Genomic DNA, 26,548 nt, shown 5'->3' on the forward strand with positions numbered 1-26,548 from the left:
AGTCATTTGGAGATGTTTACTATTAATCTCTGCAGCACTGGCAGCCAATGGAAAAACTGTTGCCTTTTATTACTGTAAGCTTGACAAACAGTTTTACTGCATTATGTAAAGGTGTCCTGCATGCTGGTGGGGGGGAGTGTGTGTGTGGAAATTATCACCTTTGTTTTGTTTTATTAAGCTGACACCACACAGTAACCTGGATTGAAATTGATGCAATCGGAATTGTAGCATCATATCTGCTGATTACATAGGTAGAAAGATATTGGCTGACACTGAACCTGGCACAAACCTTCTTTTCAATTTGATGTTCTAGCTGGAAGGGAACAGAAAGCCAGCCAATGTGATTCTCCAAGTAGTGTTGCTGCAAATGATGAATGCTCTAGGAGTAAATGGAGATGAAGATGAAAGAAAAAAAAACATAGATAAATTAAAACAAAAGGGAGAGATTGCAAAATTAGTCCTTCTATGGTGACAGTGCTATATTTAGAATAGGAAGATTGAGGAGATGCCAGAGAAAGACAGGCTGTTCAGCCTGAAGAAGAGAGCCTTTTATGGACAGCTGGAAGTAGCCTCACAATTCCAGGCCCTGGTTCTCATGGGAGACTTCAACCACCCTGACATCTGCTGAAGGAACAAACAATACAGGAAGTTCCTGGAAGACATTGATGATAACTTTCTGAGACAGGTGATGGAGAACCCAATAAGGAGAGGTGCGCTGCTAGAACTTATACTAACAAATGAGGAAGGACTGGTTGGTAATGTGAAAGTTGAGGGCAGCCTGGGCTACAATGACCATGAGATCATGGAGTTCAGTATCATGTTAGGAAGAAGCAGGGCTATAAGTAAGATCACAACCCTGGACTACGGAAGAGCTAACTTTAGCCTCTTTGGGGACTTTCTTGGAAGAATCCCATGTGAACAAGCCCTAGAGGGAAGAGGGGTCTAAGAGAGCTGGTTAATATTCAAGGCTCAAGATTATTAGGTTAATATTCTCCAGGCTCAAGAATAGTGCATCTCTATGGGCAAGAAATCGAGCAAAGCGGGCAGGAGACCTTCATGAACGAACAGGGAACTCCTGTCAAAACTCAGGCATAAGCAGGAGATATACAAGAGGTGGAAGCACAGACAGACTTTCTGGGATTAATATAGGGATGTTGTCAGAGTATGCAGAAATACAATAAAAGAGGATATGGCCAGATTCTTCTTGGTGGTGCCAGGCAATAGGATGAGAGGCAATGGGCAGAAACTAAAACACAGGAAGTTCCATCTGAACATGAAGAAAGACTTCTTTCCTGTGAAGGTGACTGAGCATTGGAATAGGTTGCCCAGAGAGGTTGTGGAGATATTCAAGAACCATCTGGACACAATTCTGAATAATGTGTTCTAGGTGACCCTCCTTGAGCAGGGAGGTTGGACTAGATGACCTCTGGTGGTCCCTTCCAACCTCAACCATTCTGTGAAAAAATCTGCTCAATGCTGCTCAGGGTATTGCACTGGGCATGAAGACAAAATAAAAATTTTTTCATAGTCCTCATCATGTTCTCCCTTCTCTTCTCCTGTAAGTTTTCATGAGCCTTTCACTCAAAAGTTACTATTTCAGTCTGTAAGCTCTTCTGCTGCTGGACCTTGTAGAGGATGAGGAGACCACTTCTAGAGGGACACTATTCTCCTCCTGCATGTTGGACAAAGCAGGGTATGGGAATAGCTTTTCTCTCCACCACCTTGCAGTGACATTTCATGAGTAGCACACGAGACCCAGCATTCAGTGGGTCTGTAGGCACAGGAGGGCTGTCCTAGAAACGATCTTCTAGAGGAAGGGAAGAGTGAGAATCACTGGCCATTGGGTCCAAGTGCCCTTTCTAGTTCCTGCACCTCTCCAGTGATGTGCTATGGCTCTTCTTGGCTCTGTGTTTGGACTGGTCTGCAGCAAGACAATCCTGCATATGGGAATCCATGCCTGAACTGATAACAGACTATGAGAAGATGTGTCTATAGCTATGGTATATAAGCTTATCACTCTAGGACTTATTTTTTTTTTTAGCAGTATACCTCTTGGATAGGACGTGTATGTTAGACATAAAAAGTTGATGGAGAGGGAAGAATGTGGTTTCAGTTGTGTGCTCGAGTGTCTTGTATGAATCTTTCTAAAAAATGTCAACAGTATTTGTATCCACACACAATGGATTTGGGGCAGTGAAGACTCTCTACAACCTGCATGGAAGTTGATGGAGTATTTTTCTTTCTGACCACTGGTGGTTATGCACTTACTTGCATGTAAGACTTGTGAGTCTTCGTGTGATTGTACAAACAGCAAGGATGAACAGATCACTCCATGTGTCATGGTTGTCTATGCAATAAGTATATCTCCTCCAACTGAGAGCACAGAAACATGTATAGTGCGTGAGGTCTTTTTTCAAGATGAAGCTCTCCAAGACTAACAGTATAACTTATACTTTGCTTTCTTGAGAAAGGAATCTGAGTTCCAGCCCATGACTAGAATCATAAAAAGGAAGATTCAGAGGATTTCAGAACACATTTATCACCTGATATATAAAATGCTCTTTAATCATTTATGGCCAGCATTTCACAGGGACTATATAATACATCTATTTCAGGCCAACAACAAAACAAAGTACAAATGGAACTATAGGCTCTGGCCTCTGGTAGTAAAGGCAGAACTATGTTATTTTTCCAGCCTGTCTTATCATGTAGTATCACTGGAAGACAGAGTGCCCTTATCGTTTTAGGGTGCCTTTCGACTACAACAGAGAAATCTTGAATACTTAGTTGGGTGGGACCAGTCCAGTTAAGAAATTGAAAATATTATCTTTTTATGCTAATAATGGCAATAAATTAGTTAATGTCTTAATTTAAATACTATTGCCCATTATAACAAATCATGACTAAGTCTTTACATAAGTTCAAATGAAATCCAATGCCATTGCTCAAGCAGGAAAATTCTATTCAGAATGACTTAGTACACCAGTGTACTGTACCAATGCACTGTATATTGGTAGTCCTACAGCATATGACTTGAAATGCAATAAGGTCGTATTCACCAGGAGCTGTAGCATCCAAATCCAGACACACGATTTAGTTGAGCTGGAACAAGCTCTGAATTTGCTGTGTAACCATTTACCATGTGGTGCCATTTAAGTAATTATCTGTATGAATAAAAAGTCTTGATGAAAATAATTCCGTGTACTAGCTCCAGGCGGATGACTGGACAGACTTGCTGGAAACAAAGAAGTTTCTCTCTTTCCCCCTCCTCCCAGTTTTGCTTCCCTTTTTATTGCAGCACTCAGATCGCAGAATGACAGCCCAACAAATTCATTCACAAGCTTCAGCAGCTATTGGGCTATTGATTTTCAGCATGCTGAGAAGATGGGAACATTCTGCAGTGTGAGTTGTGGTTTGAGGTTGACTTTTTTCTCCCCACTAAGACACTTTTGGGCTTGGTTCCAATGTGAGTCTGTTAGCATCACATCTTTACAAAATCCTCCTGCAGGCCTATGGATTAAAGATGTTGGGTAAAACACCAGGAAAAATAAATCTCATTGCTAGCTCTATCACTAGTATGCTGGGTGGCCTCGCTGGAGTCACTAGTGCTTTGGTTTCCTCAAAATATGAAACAGTAAGAAAATTACATCTGTGTCCCTAGTTATCCTGATGAAACACTGATAATTAAGAAACACATTAGGATCCTTAGCTGAAATGTGTTAAGCAGGCTTAATTTGTATGAGAATAGAAGCACTGAACTGCAAGTTTGTGTGTGTGTGTCGCATTTTCTTTGCAAGGCCAAAATTGCTGCTGTTTCCTCCTCTGGCAGTGCAAGAGACAAATAATTGCCCTGTACATATTGTGTCTTTCAGAGGCCTACACAGCTGAGAGATTGCTGCTTTACAGATAATGCTATCGACACCTTACCATGTTCCCATGCTGATTCTGAAATATAAGCTTTCTTTTCCATTTGTCAACTTTCCACCTGTGATAGTTTTATCTTGTCTATAAGCACCTCAGTTTGCCTTCCTTTGATGTTCCTTGGCAATTCTTGGCCCTGATATCCACCATGCTAACGCAGACTTCAGGTCCCTGATGGGTTTGGCAGGACAAGAGAGACACATGCACAGAACCTGTAACGGCTTGATCTATTTTTCAGCCATGTCAATTTTTCCTAGGTAGCAGGGATAAAGGGAATGTTCTTGGCTAACAAGAAGATTGACAACCAAGTGAAAACTTTCATCACCTACAATAAAGGGAGAGACTGGAGTTTGTTGCAGGCTCCAAACACTGATCTGAGAGGAAATCCCATTCACTGTCTCCTGGTAAGTACCAGGGGGGTAACTTGAGTGGTGGCTACATCCCAGAACAATCTTTTTCTTCAAGATAACACAAGAAGGTATAGCCAGCAGTGTTACTCGTGGAAGGAATACTGCATATTAAAAGTGCAGTACATCAGGCTTGGGCTGCCAGGTGGCATTGCAAGAACTGTCATTGTCATTTCGCTGAATTTAGTGAAATTTCTGGAAGCATTATAGATCAGTTTCCTTCTGCACAACTCATGGTCTCCCCTTAAACAGCTGAAGCTGGATGCTGTTTCTGCGCAGTTGATTCTCTGGACACTAGATGGGAGGAGTGAGCTATTATAACTCAGAAACTGTCAGGGACCTAAAAGCTTGAGGCAGGCTCAAACGAAAGCACTCCTCTGGTTTCTTTCAGGTCACTCTGTTGGCAATATTAATATTTGTCATTTTCTTTTTGAGCTCAGAAGTGAGAATTGACACATTCATCCAAATACATGTATAGCTATGTGTTTGGTGTATATTGTATCTGTCTCTGTACTTACTAATATAGATCCACATATAGACGAGTCTTTAATCATCATTATATGCAAACAGCTTCCAAGAATGAAAATGAAATATAAGCAGTGTGAATAGAATTGAAGATGTCTGTCAAATTAGAAAGCTTAGACTGATCTTGACATGTTTTTCAGCCGACATAATCTGTACACATTAATGGGATAATACTCAGAACCCAAAACTTTGGGATTTCCAATAGCTTTTCTATTACACAAATTCTAACATAGTTCCAGGCAGAATCAGGGGCACTATTGAGACTGCTCTTCCTCCTGCTGTCCTGTACCTTAACTGAACCCCATGCATTATTGCAAGAGCAAAGAATAAATAACTTGATTTTTGAAGCTGTTCAAATAATTGATTTTTGATTGAGCCAAGATGCAAGCCTTTCATTTTCTGTCCAGTATGAAAAAAATAAATAGGGAGGACTGCAGGTCAAAGAGAAGAGTTATTTCAGAACATGACTAAATTTGTTTGGGTTTGTTTTCTTCTTCTTCCAAGTTTTTAAAAATTGTAACTAAGAACTTTTGTAAATTAAATCTTTCTGAGAGATGAAAACCAAAAAAATGACATTCAGAAAACTTTGCAGGCATAGAACAATTGAGCTGTTTTGAAAGGGCCTATGTGTAGAAGCTGTTGTGTTTCAAATAGATTGTAATCTAGTTTCACTCAAGTGAACATATTTGAACATCACACCTTGACTTTTTCAAATCATGACCAATTTTATCAGAAACCCAAGATTTTTATTATATGTTATGGTAGTGTAATATTTTAGGGAGCCGTCAGGGCAGAAGAAATAAAAACCAAGGCAGCAAATAAAATAAAGTAAACATTTTTATTTTCCATACATTTGAAGTTTGAGTTCTGAGAAATGGTCTTTCCTGGTATTGTTGTGCACTGATCAAGAGAGATCTCCCTTGCCATTGTAGTTAGAAATGAACCAAAGGTACTGTTCCCCAGGGTCCTTATGGAACGCTTGTTTGCAGGAACTGTGTATTTTATGGAGAAGGTATGTTCCCACTGTAGTTATCCACGGTGTAGTGGAAGTGGTTGTATGACTGCATATAGCTCATCCAGGACTGGATGGTTCTTATGGAGAGAAGGGATTATGGCTCCCCTAAGCCTTCCTATCCATACTGTATCTGCTACTATGCTCCTGGGGACCTGAGAACACAATTCATTTAATTTAAAATTAGAACAGATATGCCTGGACTAGCTGGCATTCCCTTAAGGGTAGTAAACTTGAACAACCCAGGCAAGGGGTCATGACCAGCGGCAGAAGTGTGGGCACTTGTGGGGATGCAGTGAGAACTGACTCACGGGAGCTCTTGGTTCTCTGTGTTTTGTTTTTACATGCTTGTAGTTCCACTGTGTGCAAACCACATCTTAAACACTGGTTTGTTTTTATGTTGCACTCTATGCAACCATGTACTGGGTCTGGGAACTGCTTCTGAGAATTGTGCAGGCCCGATGTAGACTTGTCCTGTTTGCACTGGAAAGCAACCACTTCTTAAACGTTCCGTGACTTGGGGCTGAGGTATGCATCTCAGATCTGTGGGGATCTGTAGAAATGGGTCCATGATTTCAGGGTGGTAAGGTTCAAATCTTCAGTGAACTTAAAATGTGTATCTCAGTCTTTGCCCTTCCAGAAGCAGAATGCAAAGGAATTTAGCCCTTCCCTGTGACAAGGCCAGAGGAATGTATAGCCCTGGTTATTGTTCCAGTTCCCTTAACATCAGGTAAAACAGACAAGACATCTCTTTCTTAATCTGAGCCTGTCTGAGCACTCCTTCATGCTTAGGTTGTCACAAACTAGTGGAATGTTAGCAGAGGAGGGATCATCAGCTGAGCATATAGGGTCTCAGCTGCAAACCTTGCAGCTTTGCAAGAAAGCAAGTAGGTGAAATCTGAACTAAACTGACTTGTTAGGTCTTTTACAGGAACAGGCAGTCTGCCGGCAAGAGAAAGGGAGGATATTGGTACACAAAGTAAAATAACACAAAGTAAAATAACAGCTCTGCAAAAGAGAGCCAAGCTAATTAAAAATCTGATTTGGGCTTCATATCCAATAGTGGGGGAAGATGAAAGCAGAGTATGGAATATGAGAATTCAAGAAATGATAGAGAAGAGAACACAGAAGTTGGAGTGATAGGCAATTTTTGAAACAAAAGCACTGGAAATATGGGTCAGGAAGTAAGTCCTGGAAATAAGTCGGGGATCCATAAGGGTGTTCTGCTGAGGGAAAATGTGGAGAAAAGGAATTGTCCCCTGATCTGAGTCAAGTCTGTTTCTTGACAGTGTGACACAGCTGTAGTATTTAAACAGTTCACAAACTTCACTCACCTCTTTAGTCACACTTTGTCTACCCCTGCATCACAAGAAGTTTTACCTCTTTACATCAGCTCCTTTTTCTACTAATTACTGTTCCTTATGGCATAGCTAAGTGAATTCTTAATAGTCCATTGTACACCTAGCTTAGCTCCCATCCTTACTCCATGGCAGATACTAATGCTCTCTCACTCTGCTGGCTTTCAGCATAATTGTCTCTAGCAATAGCTTGGGACCCAGCAATAACGTATGTTCCAGCTTGTTGGCAGAATGGGATCTGCCAGAGTGACAGGATGGTCCCCAGCCTGCAAGTGTAATTCTGTGTCCTCTGGGCATCTGGTCTTTAAACCTAAACTAAGGGAGAGTTAATGCAGAAATAAGTACATAGCAGCTAAGTTGGCAGCTAAGGAGGTTAAGAGAGAGTCTGGTTGAAACACAAGGCAAGCCAGACGGAACCATCCCTCTACTGACAGTATGCTCAAGGTGCTTTTTTCAAAGCAACTTAAAGAATTTCTTTTCATTTTTTTGTGAGATGGCTATGAATAATGAGGTTGGAGGAAAGCAGTGAAATTCCATATAATCCCAAAGCTTTATTTTTCTTGTTTATTTTCTAATTTTCTGAGATGAATACACTTAATCATCAAAGTAGGTGCCAAGGTATTATATCCCAAAGACACTGGTTTTGTTTGATTCTTATATTGTGAAGTGCTTAGCTGACGGGTAGTTCTATCTTAAAAGTTATGGGCATCTCTCTAGGAGACAGAATCAATTAGCTTTCAGGGGTGGTCTTGTGGCTAAAACACAGGGCTAAATCTCAGGAGAATCTTGATTCGCTTTTTAGGCCTGTCTCCAATCTCCTATGTGAACCTTGGGCAAGTCACTTATTTTCTCTGTGCCTCCCTTCCCCAGACATCTATTTATTCCCTCCCACATTTTGTTATTCTTGTCTATTTGGATTACAAGGATTTCAGGACAAAGACCCATTTCTCGTAAGGAGGAAGGCATTCATGCCATCTGCTGTAGAATAATTTAAGCATCTAAGTGAGGAGTTTTGAGTATTTCTCCTGGATGTGTTTATCTCTCATCATTACTCCTTGCTATTGTAGGTGAGCAAATACTGTGACTACACCTAGGTTTGTGAATGGTGTCTAGCATCATCCTTGTGTTATAATGCTTTGCCCAACTCCTGATCAGAGACAGTCATTAATAGCTGTTTTGTATGTGCCACACCATTGGAGGCAGTTCAGGTAGGCTTCGAAGAACAGCAAAGAAGTGGGTTTGCAGGTATTTATGAGAAATTTTACTAAGGACTGATGAGCCACGTAACAGTGCTGGCCTGAAAATACTAGGAAGCAAGTAATGAAGCCAGCATGATTGTAAGAGCTATGCCTGTGAGCAGAGCAATGAGCTATGTCACTCGTGCTTTACCTTTCTACCTAGGTTTTAAATGCTCTATGGCAGTGTTTGTCTTTCCCTTGGTGTCTGTGCATCAACTAGCACAGCTGGGTGCTGGACAATGAGAGGGAAACCCAAAATTGGTGATTCTGATGATGATAATGGTTTCAATACCCTGTTGGAAATACTAAAAAACGAAGCTGAGATATCTGTATATGAGTTAAGCTGTGGGAGCTAAAGGAGGAACACAAACGAGTCTGGAAAAATATCTGTTGATAAACCTTTTAAAGATATAGATGGAGAAGGTATACATCTGTGATGGAGATGAAAATGCTTCCACAGTAATGATGCAAGATGGCCATGGGCAGTAACATTGGGTATTTGGCTGGAGTGAAGAGGTTTATTTTTACACCATACCCACTTGTCACTAGAGACTTCAACATTACTGCATTCCGACCAATAAGAAGTCATGCCAGTAAAAATACCATCTCTCTGTTTAGACAGGTGACTGGCTTTTAATACTTGAGATATTTATTCCATTTCTGTGTACTATGTCTGTGAAATGAGACAAATTTGAAAGAAAACTTCTGGTAGCACGAAGATTTGAGTCAAACAAGGTCTAATCCCTGTCAGAGTGGGGAATTGGCTGAGTTGCTGCCATTAGCTGCTGTCTTCAAAATGCTGAAGTGGACTTGGAATATGTTAGCTTTAAAAATATGTTCTGAATTTAGTCTTTTCACAATGTATTAAAATGTAAAAGGGAAGAATTCATGCTCTTGCAATGCTTTTCCACTTTTTGCATGCATGTCAGCTCAATTTGGATCCCACTTCCCTCCCTGCGCCCCCCGGCTGCTCTAGTGGCTGCCCTCGCAAAGCTGTCAGTTAGAGTTAGGCTGCTCAGTACATTCCACTTGGCAGGTTGTATTCCCTTCTGCACAAACCATGTCCCTTTTCCTGTCTCACATAAGTGAGAACTTCCATCCTCATTTGCCTTTGCCAAAAAAAAAAAAGCCGTGCCATTCTCTACTGGGGGATTTTTGTTTCCGATTCATAGACACCTACATGGAATGGATAAGTGGTCTTCCTCCAGTGACCTGTGGGGCTAGGTTTCCTACAGAGGAAACCTACAAAACTTCAGGTGATGCAGACCTAGCCTTTAGGCAGCTCATATGAGAAAGACCTGCCTCCTTAGAGCCCGTGGGTCATTCCATATAGCCTGTCCTGCTCATCCGAGAGAGATGTGCAAGGTGAAGCATAGGCTTTGCTGTATTTGTGTTCTTATCTGATGTCCCACTTCACCTGGGTCAGTTTCAGGTTTTTTGTCAGTATTTTTCCACCTCCCTTCCATTAGCATGTTTCATAAAGGGTTTTTCATGAGGTTTATAAGAAAAAAATGCTGAAAGTAAAACCCAAGAGAAGGCAAAAATTGTAAGAAATTTTCAGAAATCATCACATTACAGATCTGGAGGGAGCTGTAATGGAAACTTTGGAAATCTGCCTGTCTGTCTTACCTTCTTGCTCAGCTCATTTATTCTATCCCATTCTTTTATTATCTGAGTATCTGACATATAAAATCAATAACAAATAGGTGAGGTTTCCATGAATGTATTTGTTTTGAAATCTCAAAGGTCACATCCAGATGGGGCAATGAAGCATTGCTTCAAACAACTTCTAAGCTAACGCTTTCTAGTCCTGGTATTTATTCTTAGTGCAGTGCAGTGCAGAACTGTCATGTGTCAAAGACACTCAGAGTCAGGAAATGGTATGACACTGTCCAAATTAAGTTGTTTCTTATGTCTAATTAATGGTCACTCGGCATCACACCAATAGGGTTGTTGTTGCATTTTGTTGCCTTACATAGCTTGAGCACTGCTGCTCTGAGGGTCACTTCTGTATCTGCAGCTTTGCTTGCTTCTCAAGAGAGCTAGGGACCAGAAGAGCTAGGTAGTCATTACCATTACCTGCCCTCACAAGCCAGGTTGCCTCCTTTGTTGGTTTGACCTTGGAGATCTTGTCCTTGTGATAGGGTTTCAGCCTTGTGAATTGGTTTCCCAGTGGGAATGGGTTGCATCAGAAAATGATAGCAAAGCTCTTGCAACAGAATCAGGACAGTGGTCGTATCTTTCTAAAGCTGACTGCAGCAATTAGAAAGTAATACAGAAAGATGCTGTATTTCTAAGCCTGTAGAAATAGGAGCATGCATTTCATGTTGTGTCTGCTTTTTACTTTTATTTCCCCTTTCTCCATAGCCCTATTGCTCCCTTCATCTTCACCTGAAGGTCTCAGAGAATCCTTATACCTCAGGAAACATCGCCAGCAGAGACACTGCCCCCAGTATTATTGTAGCATCAGGTATGAAACATTTAAAGATTGCCTGGCATGATGTGCAAACACTGGCAAAATCTTGAGCTTGTGATGGGTATGGAGGGTGTTGAGTGGCTTGTGGGGTGTCGCACCACCAGTATTGGGAAGGAAGACAGGCTACCAAATGGATCTTTTAAATATATATGTTTTTTCTTCAAGCTGAAAGCCTTTCCCTTTTCTTCTCTTCACTCCCCCTTCCCCCCTTTCATTTTCCAAACCTAGGAGTGCTATAATTGCAAAAGGTAAATGAATAAATTTAGTCCCCTGAATGGCTAATTTTACTGTTTCTTAGAGTTTAGCATCACTAATCAATGCTCATCTTACAGGTAATATAGGCACTGAACTATCAGACAAGGACATCAGCATGTTTGTTTCTTCTGATGCTGGGAACACTTGGAGACAGGTAAATGACACAGAATTACAGGTTTAAAACAGAATTGTAGGAAGCTGTGATCAAAATAAGTTCAAACTAATTTTTTTTTAAATTTCTTTTTCTATTTCTTTTTTGTTCCTAATTTTTTATTTCTTTTGGTTCAGAGTAGCTTTTTGCAAATCTTTATGAAAAGGTAAGCTTCCCTTCTCAGAGGTAGAGAGATGCTCAAACAAAAAGACTGAATATGTTGTTAGATTTCATATTACTGAAAATTATTTTTTTAATTCTACTCAGAATTTGACTTCATTTTAACCCTATAGCTAAAAGAATGAGTTAAAATGTGAATACTAAGGGGAGAGAATGTGTTCACTTTTACAGTTGTACATCCCTTGTACTTATCGAACCATTTTTCTTTGTCCATTATTATACTTTCCTAAAAATCAGCAGTTGCCCAGGTCTACCTTCCCTCACTCTGGACAAGTGTTTAGGTGGATCACCTAAAAGTTCAGTGTCCATATAAACAGATTATATTGCCTTGCTTTTAAGCTAATGGAGGAAAAGACAGAATTCATAGAATCATAGAATGGTTTGGCTTGGAAAGGACCTTAATATCATCCAGTTCCAACTCCCTGCCATGGGCAGGGACACATTCCACTAGACCAGGTTGCTCCAAGCCCTGTTGAACCTGACTTTGAACACTACCAGGGATGGAACATTCACCACTTCTTTGGGCAACCTGTTTGACACTTGGAACAAAGCTCAGTCTCACCTTCCATTTGCAGTGGTGTATCTCCAGTAGAACCTCTCTCACTTTGACAGAATTACTCACGAGTCCCTCCCCAGCATTCTCATAAGCCTCCTTTAGATACTGGAAGCTGCTATGAGGTCTCCACACAGCCTTCTCTTCTTCAGGCTGAACAGCCCCAACTTTCTCACCCTATCTTCGTAAGGGAGGTGCTCCAGCCCTCTTATCATCCTCTTTGGCCTCCTCTGGACTTGCTCCAACAGCTCCATGTCGTTTTTATGTTGAGGACACCAGAACTGGACACAATACTCCAAGTGAGGTCTCACGAGAGCAGAGTAGAGGGGCAGGATCACCTCCTTTGACCTGCTGGTCACACTTGTTTTGATGCAGCCCAGGATAGAGTTGGCTATCACCTTGTTTCGAAGCTACTTATCTCTCCATTAATTGTGGAAAAAAAATGGGTGATGAAGTTAAATCGAGTTGCTAATATTTAGTGGAATCACACTTGTTAACAAAGCATTGCTACCCTTTAATGTGTTTATCCTTAGAACAGGAAGTTCTATTATTCACATTTTCTGAATGGGGTATCAAGTCATGGAAAGAAAGAGTGACTTTGTCAGACAAATGCTGCTATATAAACTAGAGCAGATGTTTGCAGAAAGTTAATTCAGAAAAGACACAGGAAAAGCAAATCTTTTTAAATATTTGATATTCCAAGAATCTAATTATTTTACAGTGTTTGTCCAGCCCTCATTTTTCCATCTATATCACTTATGTAAGATAGGGCCAGGTATGTGCAAACAAATTAAGTTCTTCAAACAAAAATCTGTCATTGAAAGAAGAGAAGTTGTTGATCGTTTCAAAAATCTGTTTTTTTTTAACTTTGTCGAGCAGAGAGGGAAAAAGAAGCCTCCAAACAATAAAAAACAAAACCCAGGAATTGTGTCTATACAGAATGTCCTTTTCTACTAAGTTTCTTATCACTTTACCTGTCCTCCATCATGATTGTACATAAAGAACTATGACATTTTCTTGACCCTAAGAAAAATAGCTTCAAATATATGCTTTTTTTTCCCAGATCTTTGAGGAAGAGCACAGTGTTCTGTACCTGGATCAAGGTGGAGTACTGGTTGCCATGAAACACACATCTCTGCCTATCAGACATCTCTGGTAATGGCTCCATGTGTGCTGAATGTCTGCTGTCCCTCTTTCCAGGTGCCAGGAAGTAGGCAGTTAGGCTGCACCCAGAGTTTTCTATAGCTGCAATCTAGAAAATATCAGTTAAGATACTGGCAATCATTAACACAGATAAAGCTAAGAAATTCTGGCAATTCCGATTTACATAGTTTCAGCTCAGCCAGATCTGAGATATTATCAATGTACTTCTACAGCTTCCCTGGTTTACTACAACTTGGCTTCTTGAATTTGGTTGGTTATGTTGTATGTATCTGGATTATGTCTTTGTATCTTATTAAGCTGCCCAAGTACTTGTTATTTTCAAAATTATTGATAAACCTGTCTTCTACGTGGCAGGCAGCACTTATGAACCAGAATTTTGTTGAATAGATTCAGAGCTATATAGCCAAAACCACAGAAGTGTCCCCTCTAGTTATCACTCTTGAATTTGTGTGGAAGGTAAATATAGTTTTGTGCTGCTTGTCATTAATTACTTCTGCTACAGGTAATGCCATATCAATATCTGAAAGACACAGACCCAAGTCTTAGGAAGAGACAAGTGGTTCTGAGCTTTTGCTTAGACCTACCAATGGGAAGACTGCTGGCAGAAGAGGCAAAGATCTTGTGCTCCAGAAATCTAACCTCCCTAAAATATCTTATCTTGGAGACCCAAAAATAAGATGCTTAAGATCACTTGTGTATTAAAAAAAAAACAAAACAACAAACAACCCAAAAACTACCCCTAGGTTACATTTTGCCCTAAAAGCATCAATTTATGATGCTTCCCAAAATCATAGTTTTTTAAAGGACTAAAAATGCAGCATCCAAGAGTAGAAGCTGCTTTCCACTTCTCCATAGCAGCTGTAGTGGATTATGCAGTCTCCTCAAGTAAAGTAGGAGGAGAGTAAGAAAAGACAACATTAATTCTGCTTTCTCCCCTAGGTTGAGTTTTGATGAAGGGAGATCTTGGAGCAAGTACAGTTTCACATCCCTCCCACTGTTTGTAGATGGAGTTTTAGGGGAACCTGGAGAAGAAACTCTCATCATGACGTAAGTGAGCATGCCATCATGCTGCTGTTGACGGGAACTGCATCATAAATATCTTATAAGGGTTTCTTGTAACATAATAGAATTTTTGGTTAGGGACCAAAACAAGTACAGTCTGAAGCCAGGAACATGCAGACTTCTGTTGCTAAATCATCACTGTTTATCTGTGGTATGATTGAAGGAATGACAACATGGTTCCTCGCAAGCTGCAAAACATTATCATTTAGCTTATCAGCATGAAACCTGACTCCTTATATTGAATGTGGTTTAAAGCAGAGCTACTCTTGGCAGACGAATATTTGAAAGAGAAATGGTGGGGTATTTTTATAACTGTGTTTTTGCTGCTACTTTCTTTAAAAAAAAAATCAGAACCCAAGACACAGAAAAATGAAGACATTTTTTTGTAAAAATGAATGACAAAATGTTGCCTGGAGCAACTCATGAAAAATTATGTTTAGTTTCAGTGTAGTATGCTCAGTTCTGCATGCTGAATAAATCTGGATTCACCCTGCCAGAAACTGTGACATTTTACCTGAGATCAGATTTGCAAAAACAGGAGGAAAGTTCAGTTTCTGTCTGTAAAAAATGGACCAAGCTGTAATAAATAGAATATGTGGCCTGGAAACTGACTTGAGTCAATAGAAATGTATGAATAATGTTCCCTTCAGGTTCTGGTTTTAATTTGTGTGGAAGGGATTCCCAATGTTTATAATTGAGATCTCAGACTCCTATAGGCATAACTGTCTCCAGCCCCACACCAGGTCTTCTCTGTATGGTCATTTTGGGTATTGACATAAGTGGGAGGATCATAATCCACAGCATAAAAGCTGCATGCAGTTTTTAAGAGGGTTGTAGAGATTTAGCAGCCTAAGTTTCACTGTATCAGTCAAGGGAAAATCAGTGGCACTCCTAAAGCAATTAATCTCTGTTGGAAATTTGTGGGCGACTTTAGCTCTGTAACTGCCAGACTTCATCTGGTACTACCTTTTACTATATGCTGTTTCTGCTGTGTTGTGTAGAGTGTTTGGACATTTCAGCCACCGCTCAGAGTGGCAGCTGGTGAAAGTAGACTACAAGTCCATTTTTGATCGGAGATGTGAAGAAGAGGACTACAGGCCTTGGCAACTCCATAGCCAGGTAAGAAGCAAGGAGGGTGGTATCTGACCTGAAGTGTAGCTAATGATTGTACAGTTAAAGATCAGCATGATCCAATGTCTTTTCCTGTTTGGCATATCGGATTGTCCCTTACAATGGGTCTGTTTTGTTACATATGTGTGTGGGCCTCAGATTGCGCTCTGTGAGCCCTGAAGGATGAATAGCAGGTTTTTGGGGTTTGTTCTCAATGCAGGCAATTAGCTCAGACTTATCCAGAGTTAAGGAATGCAACAACAGCAGAAGCACTGCCACTGAACTCCTTCACTCCTACATGTCCCATCCAATTTCCCCATCCTTACTTCCCTTCTCTTCCCTCCATCCTTCTGTTGCCCTGTCCTTTGCATTCTGGATGCAGCTGCTGCATCACTTCCAGAACTATTTCTTAAGTGCCCAGCAAGGTGTAATGTGCTCTGCACAGTGACTGCACCTGCCTTGGGGCACCTTCCCAGCTCCACCAAGTTTGACACAACAGCCTGTGTTACGTAAGGTTAGAGTAAAATATAGCCCAAATTCTGTGATTATATAAACACCAAAGGCTCCACTGAATTCTAAAGCAAAACACCCATTTATGTCATCAAAGGTTGTCTTTCTGTATATATCTTGCTGGGCAAGAATTTAATAATGAATATGAAATGAAAGTAGCTTGACTCAGACTAGCTGTTCACACAAGGCACAACTCCACACTAAAAATACCAGTTATGACTTAGATCTTTAGGTTTTGAAAATCAGTACACCTTCCTTGAAATTCAAGGAGGCACAGCATTTTACACCAGTTGCCATTTGAGCCCTTATGTTTCATGAGCAAATCAAAGCCATGAAAAGTTTCTCTTTCCTACAGCAATTTTAACAGCATGAAAGGTAACAAGTGAGACCCCCCCTGTATTTGTTCTTTACTTTCTTGTGCTCGCATAAGTAAAAATGCCAAGGATTTTGCAGCGTATCTTTGAGGATGTTGGCTTTGGAGCTTGCAGAACTATTTTTAGGAAGGCTGCTGTGGACTCCTGCCTTTTCATTTCCTTTCCATTGAGATTGCAAGGCTCAACATTGTTCCCTAGATGGAAATACTTAGCAGGGTACTGAAGATGGAAGTGAAAAGACAAGGAAGTTTTAGCATCCACATAGCAAATCATAGCCTGATTAACTGAACTCATTACATGGAAAGTATTTATATATACACATGTAACTAGTTTCTGCTGAACTAGTTATTGTCAGAGATCAGGCCAAGGAAATAGACCTGCTCTGTGTCTCAGATTGCAGAAGGATCATACCGTGTTTTCAGTTGCTGTGAAACCTAATCTATATATGAGAAATGGGCCTGGATCAATTGCTCATTGGCTTTGGAACAAATTCAGAGCTGAATCAGATACGTAAGTAACCTCAGATCATTTCTTAGTGTGTATTGGAAAAGCTGTTTTAGTTTCAGTTAAAGCTTCAGTAGCTTTAATTAGGTGCCATGTACTGACATGGCATTTGACTTCCCATCCTCTTCCCTTGAGTCACAGCTCCCATTGCACAGGCTTGGAAAAATGGGGTGATACAAATAGCCTGGTGGGTGTCAGAGAGATATTTTTGGTTTTGTTTCCAGGGAGAAGCTTGCATCATGGGAGCAAAAAGGATCTACAGGAAGCGCAAATCAGAGAAGAAATGCATGCAAGGAAAATATGCTGGGGCTATGACCTCGGAGCCATGCGTGTGCACAGAGGCCGATTTTGACTGGTGAGCAATGGGCACAAGAACTGTGTGCCTTACACCACACCGATGCAGAGCTCACTAGAGAGGCTGTAGGCTTGCAGAGAGTAGAAATTAATAAATGTGTAACTGGCCAAATAGGTTGCTCCCTGATGGTGCAGGTATGTCAAAAGAAGGCAAGGTGGAGTAGATATTTATAATCTGCTAAGGCCACCACAAAATTGATTCTGAACACACCATTTTCCAGGTCACATCTGAGCTCGGTGCAGCATTAAGATAAAAGGTCCGCATCTAACCTCAGCAATGCCCAGGGGTGGCTGTGAAAGCAGTATGCAAGACACAACATATATAGTGTGTGTAAAAAACAAAAGAAATTCTTCATACATACTCACACATATATGTACATATGTGTAAAAGTAAACATATGCATATGCAAAATAGGCCTTCAGCTTCTGGAAATCAAGTATTAGGTAATTCCAGGGTAAATTGTTATACTTGGACCATCATGTTTGATAGTATGGTTTGGGTTAATCTCCTTCTGAGGCATTTTCTCCCCTGCTGCATGCTGTGGAAAATGGAGTCCATTGGTGAACTATGAATGGAGTGATAAAATGTTCAGCTTCTAGTTTCATTTCAAGATTCCTGCAGACTCACAGCAATTTGCACAAAAAAGGCAGGGAACCACATTATTGAAATCATTCTACCACCTGTTTTCTGCAAGGCTGAGACAGTCCTGAGTATCTCAGAAGAGAGAAATGGTGGCTCTTTGGCAGTACTGATAAACCCCTTGTGCCTCACCCAGCGAGATCTGTGCCATGTTATTAGTTAAACCTAGAATCTGTAACATGCACCCTGAAGAGGTTCATCTCATAAATATTTTGTTTCTTGCTATATGAATCCACACCAGGACCATGTAAATCTACAGTGTTTGTCTTCTTACCCTCCCGTAACTGTAGTTGTATCAATTTTTCCATATAAAATCACAGAATTATAGAGGCTTTTCCATGTTACAAAAAAAGTAAATCTTCTTGCACCAAAGAATAAAAAAACAAGTATACTTGGGCAATGATTCTCTGAATATGGTTTCCTGATGATTTTTTGTTAGGGAGAAGATAACCCAGTTCTGTGTGTAGTTCATCATTTAGATGCCCAAAGGTCCTGGATTCCAACTGTTTAAGATATTTCTAGCAATGTAAAAAAGATAGCAGCCAACCAGAAAATAACCCACATGAGTAGCAATAACATTCCTAAAGATTTTGACCCTTTTGTAGAGCGTACAGTACAAAACTGTGCCAAGCTCATGCCCAGGCTCGGTAAAATAACTAATGGAATTGACCCATTATGCTCTTAAGGGACACACGCTCATGAAACACTTCTGATAAAAATACAGGAAGTTCCTTCCTGAACTTCTCTCTCTCTGAGAATATATGTTTTTATTTCATTAAAATTGATTGTGTGGTTTGTTACTACAAAACTTTGTTGTTAGGTGTAGAACAAAAGTACCACGGTGACATTTGCTGGGGGAAGAAACATGCTTTTATGTCTTTTACATTCATTTTAAGGAAACTTCCTCCAAAAGGTTTGCTGAGTTGTGAGAGAATCTCTAACAGAAGGCTGGGATAGTTGGGGCTGTATGGCAGATTCTCACAGTTTACATACACCAACAAGACCCCTCAAATCTGTTGGAAGAGGTAGAATTAGGAGTTTGTGGTGAAAGTAATCTTGTTAAAGATTTGCCTGAGAAAAATGTCTGCAAAAATACTGCATATTTCTGTGCTGATCTGACTGACAGAAAATCTTATTGACCTAGGAAGGCCTTCCTCCTGATGGAATCAGTTGGGGTTTTTTTGTTGTGATCCCCTCCAATTCTCTCTGAGCTTGGTTATTCCTGCAGTTCTCGGATCAGGATTTTTACTTTATCCATTTCAGCTTCCTTCCCCACTACCTCTAAAAAAAAAAAAAAAAAACCTGAAACCTTGCTTTGAGCATCCAGTTCAGACATATTTACCAGCAATATTCATCACTTATTTATCTACTTAATAAAGTCTGAAGATATTTTGACATAGATTTGCCCAAGAAGGACAGAAAAGCCACAGGGAACAGGCAGAGGTTTATCAAGGAAGGAGAAAAGAAATGGCAAGAAAAAAAAGCAATTCTGCTGGGTCTACTGAATTTATCACCCCAGTTTTCTTGTGCTAAGAAAGGCAAAGCTGCTGCTTTACTGTAGCATTCAGTGCCTGCCTTGTCAGACTCTGCATTTGGCTTCACTGCCAATGCACCCCGCAGAATATGGTCCGAAGGGGCATTTGAAGGAAAATCAGAGAAGGAATTCTTGCTGTGGAAGGACATCCTCTGTGGGATCCTTCCTGCAAAAGGAAGAAACACTTCCTCATCCTCACTCATGACATTTCAGCAGTGCTTTTGAGTTCTCTAGTTCTCTTCTTTTTTCTGGGCAGGGCTTTTAACTGAAGGACATTGAAGGGGACATGTATGTGCCAGGCAGGGAGAAGCCCCTTAGATGACTGCACTTGATTTTGCAATCTTGAAATAAACTAGGCAACTTTTTATATTAAGATCAGTTGTTACAGGACCTAGCATTATATACAGAATCAAAGATGACAATAATCCCTGCCTCTACCAGAGCAGGACTTTCTTTGCTGTTTAAACACTAAATTTGTATGGAGAAAATTATCTAAGCTTGTCAGAGCTTGGAGAAAAAAGAAAAGATATCTGTGTGATCAGGTAAAGTGGAAAAACACACCAACCGAAACAACAGTCTTATTCCTGTTAATCCTGCAAGTGCTTTTTTATCAATTCAGGGCGAAAAAATGCTGGTTATAAAAGACATAAAGATTTGATAATGTTTTTTCTCCTTGTCATACCATAAAACTCCAGGGTTCATTTCTAATCTGTATTCCATGGTAGTTCTCTCTCATATAAAAGGGCATAGCATCAAAACTGAGTGACACTGGAAATCACTGTACTTTCTCTAGCCTTGGGAACCTGAACTCTTCTGGCAGCAGACATCTCTTATCATAGGCTAGAACCAAAACTAGCTGGGGACAGGGCTGAACGGCAGGTGTTTATTCTCCATGCAGGGCTGAGGCTCGCAGCCAGAGGGCAATAGTGCTTCAGGAATAGGGTGGAGTGGAAGTGTGCAGGAGCCCTCGGCAAATCTGTCCTAGCAACGGCCTAGAAACGAGAATGTCCTTCTTCATTTAATTGATTTGAGTAAATGGATGATGCCATTACTTGTGTGTTATTAAAGCATTAATTTACCAGGTTTCCTTACATTGTGTTCCTTCTTGCCGTTTGAGCATTATTGCAGCAATATCTCTTCAATAGAAACACTTCCTAGACACAGATGGAGGTCTTTGGTGATGTTCATCCTTCAGCTACCTGTCTCCCAGGTCCTTTGATAGAAACTTTCCGTAGTGATAGTTTCACTACCAACCTTCCCTCTGAACCCACTGTCATTAATATTGAGGGCTTCTTCTATCAGTATTCCCATATCTCATCTTCATGGGAAGTTTGAGCCTTTTGATACTGGTTCTAGTGACTTTTTATAGCCAGAGTGGCAAAAAGGAGCCTTAGTGCTTTTGAGAATCAGGTCTATCTATTTTATTGATGATATCAGTAAAGATCTGGCAAGCTCTTTTTTTACTGTATTAAATACATGAAGCACTTAAATGGCAGGCCTCCCTACTAGATTTAGTTTTTATGATAAAACACCAGAGTCCTGCATCATGAGAAACTGCCCTGACAAACCGTGGGGAAGCAGAAGGCAGAATGTGATCAGATTCTCTTGGATTCATGTGTTGCTACTCATCATGTCAGGCAAGCACCAGTTCTGAAATACACACACATTTGCACCCTCAGGTTAACTAACCTTGTTTTATCCCTGAGGTAGGCTTGGTTAGCTAATGAATATTAATTTTGAATGAATTTTTAGTTCATTCTGAATGCTTATGGAAAACGTAGATTTACTATGCAATGTTGATGGTGTATCTCTGCATCTTTAGGGTCCTAGATATTTACCAGGCATGGATTTACTGGAAAGTTTCTGGGGATTTTAGGTTCCTTATTAACATAAACTGGTACAAGTTGGCTCCTAATATTTTGATGTAACTATAACCATATGTCTTCATAGATCCATAATTCAAACTGCAGCTCAATCCAGCCATCTCTGTGATAAATCCCATGTTAGATCCCATAGAACTGGGAATCAAGCACAGCTCCCCTTTAACACAAATATACGCTAGCATCATAGTTCAGTATTAGACAATGGTATTAATAGAATAAGAAGGTAGTAAGACTTTTCCACAGCTATGGCCAGAGGTTTTTTTTTCCCACAAGTGCTTCTTGAAAATGCACAACAAAGTTGATTATAGTCACAAATACCTCAATTCACCCCATTCAATGTCTGAAAAGTTCAGAAAGCACAGCATACAAACCAGCAAGTAGTATTTTCAGTTTCTGGCAGAGCTGATGTTAAAGTGAAGCTGTTAGTTTTGAGGAAGTCCTGTTGGTTGTTTGTTAAGTCATGCCTTGATTTTTAGAAGGTATGAGCATGGCAGTCACTCATCTGACTTAACTTGTTATTTCTGTATCTTAAAATAGTGGTATTTTAATAATGTCATGTGGATTTACAGTTCTTCCATGACATTATGTTTGTCAGGTCTGTATTCAAAGTACAAATTTCCTTAATGGATTTCTTTTCCTTTGATTATTACCTGTGCTGCAAATAATCTTAGATAAGGGAACTTACCATGAACTTTGAGCAGGGGTACAGAGCTTCTGCAATGAATTTATATCTGTTTCTAATTACAGAGAAGGACTTGCAATCCTACTTGATTAAGACAAGTAGGATTCCAGTTTAAACCAGTAAAAATGGCCAGGGTAAAACCATCATCAGTGAGAGCCATGAGATAGTCTGCTTCATACTGACAAAACAATCCCTGCTGGTAACTGCTCCACTCTTTTTTTATAGGCACATTAACTATTTCACCTGACTTCTTTTCAGGCAGGCACAAAATATCATCACTATATGCAAATTCCAACTCCCAGTCACCAGGCAATGACTCGGCTAGCTGATTGCAGTCTAAAGTTGATGCCTTCCCTGTCTCCAGATTTTGCTATACTATGGCAATTCAATTGATGCTAATGCTTGTTGATTGCTGCAAAGCCTGTTGTGCCAAATTGTGAGCAGCAATTTGTTGTCAGCATCAGTGTTCTGCATGCACCAGCCTGTAGCCAAGGAATTCATTAGATTCCAAGACTGGGGAGGTGAGGGGTGACTAGTGCATCTGCAGAAAGATATGGAACAGCAATTGGTGTCATTTACTGGGATGATATTTCTGTATGGCCTTAATGAGCCAGACGATTTGCAAGCCTGAAAACAACACTGTGAAACTTCTGTGCTTAGAACTATTTCTGCTGTGAAAATTCCTATTATTTAATTCCCTTGACTTCGAGAATAATGATCCAAGTATAGTCAAGCTTAGCTAAGTCAAACTTGGCTTGTCCAGATGTGCAGGTACAAATAGGAACTAAAATTATGGCACAAGTCTAGATGCATATGTAGTCAGAAATCCCAGAACAATACTACTGCATCAAATTGGACTGTGGTCACTGATCCCCTCTGCAGCAGATTTCACTGTATTATTTGTTTTGTTTTCACTGAACTGATCATGGAACATTGTGTATGTACAGCGTTACAGCTTTTTAATTAGTGACAAATGATAACTTCGGAATACAGTGGTGCAGATTGTTGACAAATGAATTACAAAAATACAGGAGTCCCACTTGTATGTAAATATTTGTTTTCTCTAGGCAAATCAGGATGGTATTATTCTTCATTATAAAGTGTATTCTGAAGCTCTAGTGTTCTTATTCCAACAGAGATGATTGGAGAAGCACATGGCAGTAGGAGAATATGCTGGCTGATGCTTGCAAAGCAATTAAGCAACATTCAGTCACTAGCATATGAGTAAATAGATTGATAAAAATTCAGTGAAAAAGCTGAGGAAAAGACCACAGCACTCACACAAACACCAGTTGCCTCATCCTGTTCCCCTCTCTAGCTCATCAAGATGAAATCTGTGGAAAATACGTGCTCTATAAGCATACATACAATATTGATTCCACCAGTACCTGGTCTTGGACACCCAAGTCTGTCCAATATCTAACACCTGAATGCTTTGTCTCCTCATTTGCTGACAACCAGACATTTCCAATTGCCTCATGGCAAAACATGACATACACACATGTAAGAGGTCTCATGAGCAGGTCCAAATGTATATGGCTTTACACCAGTAGCCATTCCCCCAAGACCTCTTGGTCTCTTCAATAACTAAGTCACAAACCTAGTATCCAGCCCTGACTTACAACCCCAGCAGCAGCTAGCTTCCAAGTCTTGTATCCTACTCACTGGCCTCTCCCATTGATGATCTGGTAGGTCTCACCCTGGTCATGGGCTGATGGCTGTCCTGTGACAGCCTTGGGAGGAGCTGGGGTAGGGGCTCTACTGGCTCCGATCAAGTTATTGGGGTTCCTCCACCTCCTGTTTTCCTCTCTGCTTCTTTACGTATACAGAGATGACCCTATAATTACATAATCTAATGCTGCCCTATTTCCTTGAACATCAAGCTACTTCATACCAAAACATTAAAGATAATAAGCAAAAAAAATGCTATACAAAGAAGTATAATTTTAAGATCAAGGGTTATGTTGCAACTGGAATATTGCAATGGAGTTGGTGGACTTTTTATAGCAGTTCTCAGAAATGACATCCCCTTAACTTCTCCATTATGGGCTATGGAGAAAGCTTAGCATCAGGAGTAAAAATTATTTTCAACCAATCAGTATTCATTACTCAATGGCTGGAGGGTAAACCCACATGTGAATGGAATACTGATTAAAGAGGAATTTTGTTCATTTATTTGTTCCACAGTAACAGTTTTCATAGAGTCTTTGTTTACCTGGAATCAAAAACCAATTTGGACTGTTTTTTGGTAGAACAAAGCTAAGTTAGTCATAGCTAAACCTAAAGTGGGACAAAAGATTACAGTTGACTAATTATTTCTAACACAGTTTTTGGTAGCATTTCCTCTTCCAAACAAAAGTAGAATTGAAGATTGCAGCCTTCTTTTCCATTACCAAATACTCTGTCGATGCCGTCAGCTCAGAGCTCTCAGGGCTGTAAATTTTCCTTTACAGCTCATGTGATATAGTTTCCAAATACAATTAACATTTTAGCACTTCAGTTTTGTAAGATATGACTGAGACAGCAGTGCTTGGACTTAGCTTAGATCTCTAGCTTTTATTATATTTTAGTCTAGAGTTGAACCCAAGACTGGGTTAGACTGGGGAAGGAGAACACTTCATGCAATAGCTTATAAACTACTGGTCTGATTCTACTTGTTTATACTGGGACATACGCAAGGTAACTCTACCAGTCCCAAAAAAGCTAAAGCAGGATGAAGAATCAGTTCTAGGAACAATCAGAAATCTTAGTAAATAGGTTGAGTAAACCCAAAACTTGTATCAATTGTAGAGAGCATGAACTAACACCTGTGTTTGTTCTGTTTGGTTTTTATGTGACCATTTCTTTTAATGTTAAAACAGTGATTATGGATATGAACGACACAGCAATGGGCAGTGTTTACCAGCATTTTGGTATAACCCATCTTCCCTGTCGAAAGACTGTAGCCTTGGACAGAGTTATCTCAACAGCACTGGGTAAGTGACGCACCAGACTTTATTTAGCTAGAGCACCCATATGGGCTTTATCCCTATGAAAACTACAGATTGCATTTACTGTAGGCATCTCAAAGCCGGCTGAAACCCCTGGGACCTCTTTTTCACTGGTTTTATTGGAGTGAACAGTTTGGACTCCAGATCTCCACCATATATGGTCCAGAGCTTTCTCTGAAAAATGCCTTAAAGAAACCTGGGGAGAAAACTGTAAGACCAAGGCAAAATCATTAAAGTCTCTGAAAAGACTCCTGTTAAAATCATGTGGGTTCAGGTGAGGCAGAAATGGTGGAAAAGAAATTAGAAGAAAGAGATTAAACTGATAAATGTGTGAACTGGAGCAATAGATGGGCAGACCTCAGACTTCATTTCTGATGCACATGATTGAACGAAACAAAGAAACTCAAGCTGTTTTGGCATTTTCTACAGTCAAAGATAGGCAGGATTTGCTTTTTTCTTCAATTCTTACTTTTGTAGCTCTTGAAGGTTGCATCTTTAGAGAGAGTGGCCTCACAACTGATTAAATTGGAGAGCATGTGAGAAAAGCTGTTAAACTACACCTAATAGTATAATAATTGAATGCAATTCCATACTGTATGTGCATATCATATATTTATAACTTTATGGTTATTTAACATATAATATAGAGAAGAATATAATTTTATGTTTTATACGGTTTATTAGTATGCGGTATATAGGTGTGTTATGCAGGAAAATATTACATGCCATGAGCAACAGTATTAACTACTTGTACGTTAGGCACATGAGGAGTGCTTGGCTGAGATAAATGCTAAAATGTATTTGGCAATCTGTTTTCTTCCAATCCTCTTAGTCCTCAAAACTGCCTCCCTGTTCCCAGTTAACCCTGCTGTGCTCTGTCAGCATCTTCCACAGATTTCTCTCTTCCTTTTCAGATACCGGAAAGTTGTTTCTAATAACTGCACGGATGGTGTGAGAGAACGGTACACAGCAAAACCACAGCAGTGCCCTGGCAAAGCCCCCCAGGGCCTTCGCATAGTTACATCTGATGGCAAACTGACAGCCGAGCAAGGGCACAACGTCACTTTCCTGGTACAGCTGGAGGAGGTAGGCTCTATTTTTATATTGCATCCCGTGGGTGTATTTGAGTCTGATTCATGCTAGACAAAGTTTGCAGAGTGGTGAAGAGGTGAACCAAGAGTGTGGGATAAAGTCAGTCAGCTCCATGGTGTAGCTGGGTAAAGTTTGCCCTAAAATGTAATAGGAGTGATGTATGGAGATGAGATGACTGTAACAGTATTGCAGTGCATACGGTGATATCAAGGGAGACCTTGAAAAAAACTGGGAACTGGTTTGGTTCTGGAATTTTACAGTAAAACTGGAGAGCACAGGTTTGAATCCCGATCCCCATCCTTAAACTGTGCTTTTGACTTTTTGCTGTGTTTGAAATTGAATTTCCATTTTTACTTGACACTGACTTTCAGCCAGACATGGCTAATGTTGTAATCTGATGTGGAGAACTGTCTTCATCACACAAGGTAGTACATATTGTTTAGGTGTTTGTGGATAAAACCTCAAGATGTCAGCAGCAGCATTAAGTTTGAAACCAGTTGCAAACGTGAAGCTGACCCAGACTGATCAGAGCCTCTGTTTTTGTTACATCTGTAACTTGGTGTGTCATTGTTC

At 40.2% G+C, this 26,548-nt stretch overlaps 1 protein-coding gene across 1 annotated transcript in view; it reads left to right on the forward strand.

The window, feature by feature from the left end:
- LOC104405964 (VPS10 domain-containing receptor SorCS1-like) overlaps positions 1 to 26,279 on the forward strand; it is a gene marked incomplete at its 5' end in the record, with an annotated part of 44,749 nt that extends 18,470 nt beyond the window's left edge. The window contains 10 exons of the mRNA XM_010014816.1: positions 4,179 to 4,325; positions 10,829 to 10,931; positions 11,270 to 11,346; positions 13,140 to 13,231; positions 14,180 to 14,287; positions 15,304 to 15,421; positions 17,025 to 17,155; positions 24,755 to 24,868; positions 25,798 to 25,969; positions 26,187 to 26,279. Coding sequence (XP_010013118.1) covers positions 4,179 to 4,325; positions 10,829 to 10,931; positions 11,270 to 11,346; positions 13,140 to 13,231; positions 14,180 to 14,287; positions 15,304 to 15,421; positions 17,025 to 17,155; positions 24,755 to 24,868; positions 25,798 to 25,969; positions 26,187 to 26,279 — 1,155 coding nt within the window. The remainder of the gene's footprint in view (positions 1 to 4,178; positions 4,326 to 10,828; positions 10,932 to 11,269; positions 11,347 to 13,139; positions 13,232 to 14,179; positions 14,288 to 15,303; positions 15,422 to 17,024; positions 17,156 to 24,754; positions 24,869 to 25,797; positions 25,970 to 26,186) is intronic.
- Between the last annotated feature and the right edge of the window lie 269 nt (positions 26,280 to 26,548).

The sequence above is a fragment of the Nestor notabilis genome, unplaced genomic scaffold (genome assembly GCF_000696875.1).
Source record: "Nestor notabilis isolate BGI_N333 unplaced genomic scaffold, ASM69687v1 scaffold16315, whole genome shotgun sequence".
Lineage (NCBI taxonomy): Eukaryota > Metazoa > Chordata > Aves > Psittaciformes > Psittacidae > Nestor > Nestor notabilis.